Source organism: Procambarus clarkii, chromosome 41, assembly GCF_040958095.1.
Source record: "Procambarus clarkii isolate CNS0578487 chromosome 41, FALCON_Pclarkii_2.0, whole genome shotgun sequence".
Lineage (NCBI taxonomy): Eukaryota > Metazoa > Arthropoda > Malacostraca > Decapoda > Cambaridae > Procambarus > Procambarus clarkii.
The window spans coordinates 18,253,468-18,260,213 of NC_091190.1; the positions used below are offsets into that span (position 1 = coordinate 18,253,468).

Below are 6,746 nucleotides of genomic sequence, written 5' to 3' on the forward strand. Positions count from 1 at the left end.
ACAGCACCACCAGGCCACCGCCCACCACCCACAGCACCACCAGGACACCGCCCACCGCCCACAGCACCACCAGGACACCACCCACCGCCCACAGCACCACCAGGACACCGCCCACCGCCCACAGCACCACCAAGACAACAACTAGTGCCAGAGAGACAACACAAGCAGTACACAATAATTGTGACAGTTCAAGATAAGCACAAGCCACAACTCGTCAAGCAGGTATATGCAGCTACTCAACAAATCTCTACAGCACATTTGTTTCACCTAGCAGTAAATAGGTATTCCTAGGAGTTGTCCTAGGTATTCCTAGGAGTTGTCCTAGGTATTCCTAGGAGTTGTCCCAGGTATTCCTAGGTATTCCTAGGAGTTGTCCTAGGTATTCCTAGGAGTAGGCTTGTTGTGGGGTTACATCCTTTGGGATGGGGAGGTGGGGGGGGACTTCGAGATAAGCCTAACATGTATATATTTATATATATATATACACTATGGCTGCCTGTCCCCCGGCACAATGAATTATTAATTATTATTATTATCTTTCCTCAGTCTTGGCCGCGCTGTGTACAAGTATTAAACAGTTTGAGCTGAGAAGCAATTAGAGGTTAAGTTAGATTGTTTATATCTAGAATTACCTAGATATTTGCAGTTTCAAAAGTTCACAAAGTGTTTAATATATGCAGGCGATGAGTCACAATAACGTGGCTGAAGTATGTTGACCAGACCACACACTAGAAGTTGAAGGGACGACAAGATATATTTACGACAAGATATATTAAACAAGATGCAATTGACGATCACAAAACACTGATCATTTTATGCGGAAAATCCACAGAGAAATATGAAATTAGGTGAACGTTTCGGCTTGTTAAAGCCTTTGTCAACACCAGACTGACTCAAAGTCAGTCTGGAGTCAGTCTGGTGTTGACAAAGGCTTTAACAAGCCGAAACGTTCACCTCATTTCATATTTCTCTGTGGATTTTCCGCATTAAACAAGATATAATTGTTTAATATATATAAACAAAGCCGTCATTAGTGATGAAAGGTGTATAGGTTTAGTGACTGGACTTGTATTCACAGTCTTTGCTAACTGGTATTTCTACATTTGTACAGAATAGTCGTTTCTATTGAGACCGTAAGACAAAGGGAGCCGGTCGGCCGAGCGGACAGCATCCTAGACTTGTGATCCGGTGGTCCCGGGTTCGATCCCGGGCGCCGGCGAGAAACAATGGGCAGAGTTTCTTTCACTCTATGTCCCTGTTACCTAGCAGTAAAATAGGTACCTGGGTATTAGCCAGCCGTCACGGGCTGCTTCCTGGGGATGGAGGCCTGGTCGAGGACCGGGCCGCGGGGACACTAAAGCCCCGAAATCATCTCAAGATAACCTCAAGATGGTGTCGAGAAGCCCCATCCCTCCATTGTCCCCCATGTGAGGGGTTAGCACCTTATTGATCCCTAAACTCTTCCTCTCATATATTCATCAAACCGACACATCAATCTTTCACCATTTGGTCCGGGAGACATCTCCCGTCACGCAGGGTGCAGTCGCGCCTCCACAGATCTCCAGTATCAGCTCTTGATACTGGTAATGGCTCAAAAGGGGCCATCACCACTTACGGGCTATTCATGCCCGTGCCACCTCTTGGGTGGCTTAATCTTCATCAATTAATCAATCATCAATCTTTCCATTGTGTCAAGACGTCACTAGGTAACGTCAACTACAGCGACGACAGTTACGACTGGAGTCGAACAGCAAGCACTAACAATACTGACTTAACCTCTTAGACTAACGAGCTTCCGTTCCGGTAGTTTAGGTGGCTAGCCTAAACTAGCCGTGACTAGCCGTATCCTTCTGGCTGGCCAAAACCACTTGTGATCTGACGCTGGTGAACGGCCATGATATGACCTGGTGGTGAACGGCCATGATATGACCTGGTGGTGAACGGCCATGATATGACCTGGTGGTGAACGGCCATGATATGACCTGGTGGTGAACGGCCATGATATGACCTGGTGGTGAACGGCCATGATATGACCTGGTGGTGAACGGCCATGATATGACCTGGTGGTGAACGGCCATGATATGACCTGGTGGTGAACGGCCATGATATGACCTGGTGGTGAACGGCCATGATATGACCTGGTGGTGAACGGCCATGATATGACCTGGTGGTGAACGGCCATGATATGACCTGGTGGTAAACGGCCATGATATGACCTGGTGGTAAACGGCCATGATATGACCTGGTGGTAAACGGCCATGATATGACCTGGTGGTGAACGGCCATGATATGACCTGGTGGTAAACGGCCATGATATGACCTGGTGGTGAACGGCCATGATATGACCTGGTGGTGAACGGCCATGATATGACCTGGTGGTGAACGGCCATGATATGACCTGGTGGTGAACGGCCATGATATGACCTGGTGGTAAACGGCCATGATATGACCTGCTGGTGAACGGCCATGATATGACCTGGTGGTGAACGGCCATGATATGACTTGGTGGTGAACGGCCATGATATGACCTGGTGGTGAACGGCCATGATATGACTTGGTGGTGAACGGCCATGATATGACCTGGTGGTGAACGGCCATGATATGACTTGGTGGTGAACGGCCATGATATGACCTGGTGGTGAACGACCATGATATGACCTGGTGGTGAACGGCCATGATATGACCTGGTGGTGAACGGCCATGATATGACCTGGTGGTGAACGGCCATGATATGACCTGGTGGTGAACGGCCATGATATGACCTGGTGGTGAACGGCCATGATATGACCTGGTGGTGAACGGCCCTCCTGCTGGTCCTCTCAGAAGGTGACGACCAGCATGGCAGCCACGACACAAAGTTGTTAATACAGTTCGCTACGTGTAATACAACGCATACAATAATATATTGTTTAAGGCCGGAATTAAATACACATCAGACTTCGTTACCACGCCCAGCGGCAAGGGCGACGTGGGGGAGGGCGTGGAGGAGTGCCTAGTGAAGACGTGGGGGAGTGCCTGGTGAGGACGTGGGAAGAGCCTGGTGAGGGCGTGGGGGGAGTGCCAGGTAAGGGCGTGTGGAGGCCGTAACCCCGGGGGGTCACGCCCCCCCCCCCCCCCCTCCTCCCTCCCCCCAGGAAGGTACAAAACATCAAATTACAAAAGTCTACCACAGAACACGCCAAGGTATTTAACTTGTGTGTAAGTAAATGGGTTTTCTGTGGTGTGACAGACCTGCAGGCGAGGGAGAGAGGGGGTGGTGCTGTGACCTGGGGTGAGGAGTGGGGGGAGGAATTATAAGCGGGAGGGGAGGAGGTAATGGTAGAAAGGGCGTAACACTTGGGGAAGTTACTCCTTGTAAGCAACAACTTCCCTTCCCTCCACAGTCATGGGGTCAAGGCAATGACTGTATTGCTGCCGCTTTGATTCACATACGTCACATATATGTCACGTATATTGTACATACATGTGTGTATATCCACTACACCAGCCCTTCACCATAGGGAAGGTTGTTTACAAACTGTAGTCCTTGGCAACAAGTTTATTTCTTTCTCTGGGTTATGAGCTTCTATTGTTTTCGTTTCGAATGGTGTTCATGGTGTTTTAATTCGTACTTCACTGTTCTGTGTGGCTTGTACATGGTTCTGAACTACGTTGCCATCGTTGTTCAATAAATCTCCAGAATCTGTAGAGGTGGCTTTATAAACCTTGGGGATATAGTTGTTAGGAAGCCTAATACAGTAGGCTTCTCAAATAGCCTACCGTTGGTAGGTATACAGCCTTCCTTCTCGTCCTGTTAGGCAGCAGGGTAAAGAACCCAGTGTTTTACCGCTTGCCTGGTAGACAGAAAATAATCAGTCAACCAAATCAGTGGATATCAATACGTGTCAACCCACCTCACTACACAACCCACCACACTACACAACCCACCACTTTACGCACCTGAATTCGCTCGAGATTACCCCGTACCAGGTATAGTATACAGTCCACTATAACCTCTCTCCCTGGGTACAGAGCTTCATGCCCCACCTCCCTACACGCTGCCTGTTTAGCACACTATTGTGTCTATTATAATTGTAAGAATGATTCTTGCAATGAAAATTATGCATTGAGCTCAGTTCAATCTTGTTACGGAGTATCCTGTCTTTGTCTCGGCACTCGCTGCGGTCAGGAGCCCAACCTGCACAGTACCTTCCAGCATTCCAGGTCTGGTCCAGCCCCGTTGATCTGCTGGAAGCGAATATACCAGTCACCCATAAGTTTTCTAACCTCCTTTATATGAGCAGTATACTTCATCCAACGTTTCCGCTTATTCATGTAAACGCCGTTCATTTCTTTCTAATGTTTCCGGCCTGTCTTCATCGAGTATATTTTTTTTCCACTGTGGAAGATTAATTTGCATTTTTTTTACGGCTTTGTCCCATTTTTTATAATTTGCGTAGTTTTGTATATGATACAGGGGAAACCTGACCAGTTATTATACACCAGACCTTTATTAAAATTCTTCCGTAATTTTATATTTGATTCTATGCTGGCAGGAAGTCGTGGTGACATCACTGGTTGAGATTATAAACCCGATCAGGCCAGAGTCCAGCTCACGGTTTCACAAGACCGGAAGATGGCGCATCATTATTAGCTGGCGAGGTGTGGCAAGCCCGCAGCTCTCTCCTATCTTCCTACGCACCCTCATGTAAAACAGATGAAGGCGATAGAGCACAATCACTGGTATTGTCGCCTGGGGAAGCTCCGCCTCTCCTCGCCCGCCCCGATGAGGCTACATCGCGCAGCAAACTGGATCCAGCGACGACTTTACATGAGGTCCAGAGTTGCGGGAAGTGTGGACGCTGAGTGCTTTCTAGCTGGGTGAACAGCGGGGCAAGGGAGAGCCGCCCTTGGATTAGGATCACACACGGCCGCTCGCAGGGGCTGTAGCCATTCGTCTTCCGAAAGCACTAGTCACGGCGTCTCCTCGTCTATGGTTCAAAAATCCGGTTTATGAATCGTTGGGGAGCCAAAACTACGTATTCATCATTGCGAGTTAGCATGAAGGTAGACTTTCATGGTGCGGTAGTCCAGCCTCCTGCCGCTGCTTCCTGCCGCCGCTGCTGCTGCTCTCCTTTTGTCCTGCTGACTCCACATGCTTCTTCCCCTTCCTACTGATTATTTTACTAACTTCAGACGCTGCTTAATTATTGTCTTCATTTTATATCGTGTTCTTACTTCCTGCCGCTGCTGCTTCAGCTCTCTGCTCTTCCTGTTTCACTCGTCTTCACTATACCGTCTTAGGACTAATCAAAAAAATACACCGACAGGGCCGATGAGGACTGGTCACCTGGATGCCCTGCTACAGGGGCATCGCTGGCAGTCGTTGTGTAAACAGGGGCATCGCTGGCAGTCGTCGTGTAAACAGGGGCATCGCTGGCAGTCGTCTTGTAAACAAGGGCATCGCTGGCAGTCGTCGTGTAAACAGGGGCATCGCTGGCAGTCGTCGTGTAAACAGGGGCATCGCTGGCAGTCGTGTAAACTGGGGCATCGCTGGCAGTCGTCGTGTAAACAGGGGCATCGCTGGCAGTCGTCGTGTAAACAGGGGCATCGCTGGCAGTCGTCTTGTAAACAGGAACACTTGCCAGCACTTTAGTCGCCTCCACAAAAATCTTGAGGACAGTACGTCGTCTAGCAGACATAAGTGTTCAAACCATAATTGTAATCATACAGGTTATGATTGTTCCGTATGATTCTGGCCATGCTAGCCCCTGGCCAGGTGATCACACTGGCCCGGGGCAGCGCGGCCAGTATGATCACTCTGGATCAACTCCTTCACGTCATCATTCCCATCTCCCACTGTGGCACATTGTTGGCGGCTCTCTCCTGATCCTGCTTCCTTAGAGAACTCCACCTTGGACCATACTACTGGGGTGGCAGCCTAGGCCATGACTCCGGATGGCGGCCATTGACCATAGATCATTAACGGGTGGCAGCCATGGCTCCGGCCCGTCTTAGCTCCCTCGGCTCTTATACACGCCTCAGACCTGTCTTGACCAAGGATACATCTCATGACTCTTCTTGACTGTACCGTCAAGTAACTTAGTAGCGGGAATGCCGCATGCTCAGTTCCCGACGTGTCAAATTACAAGTGTCGTTGACGGCCTCCCGGCAAGTTCCTGGCAGGATCCAAGCCGCGCAGCGCGACTCATGCTAGTTCCATTTGTCATGACGCTTAATGGTGCAAGTGGAAGGCAATCTTTGGCAATAAAACTATTACTGCAATAAATCCTTGCAATTCCAGTGCTCGGGTGTCTACAGTCATCTTGGACATATACCACTACGCGAGTGCTGTATAAAATTATATGACATCTAAAAAAAAAAAAAATTAAAGGAATGTCAGGTTTAAACATGGGGGGCAACGCTCCCTTGCGCGAACTTCCATGCGCCGAGACTCGGCCAGAAGCTGTGTATATGTAAACTGTTTCAGATGTTGCAGCTCAGGATATGCGTTTCTTATTTATTTATTTAATCAAAGTTATTGAAAGCACTTTAGTACGACCGTTTCTTGACGTTGGGAACGCTCGCGCGGACGGCCTGAATAAGTGAGTTCGGGTGGATATAGTTAGGATCTACCACGTCTGAGCCAATAGACCGTTTGCAGTTCCTGTATTCTGAACTTTATCCAAGGGGCCACATCATCTCTCTATAGCGGCCTTTCTCACAGAAAACGTGTGAGAAAGAGAGGAGTGGGAAAAGGGGGTTAG

The 6,746-nt window shown here is 48.9% G+C and overlaps 1 protein-coding gene across 1 annotated transcript; it reads right to left on the reverse strand.

Moving 5' to 3' along the window:
• Nucleotides 1–5,285: 5,285 nt before the first annotated feature.
• LOC138373142 (chondroitin proteoglycan 1-like) lies at nt 5,286–5,681 on the reverse strand. Its single transcript, XM_069339158.1, has one exon. The coding sequence runs from the start codon at nt 5,679–5,681 to the stop codon at nt 5,286–5,288; it is 396 nt and encodes a 131-aa protein (XP_069195259.1).
• Nucleotides 5,682–6,746: the final 1,065 nt, after the last annotated feature.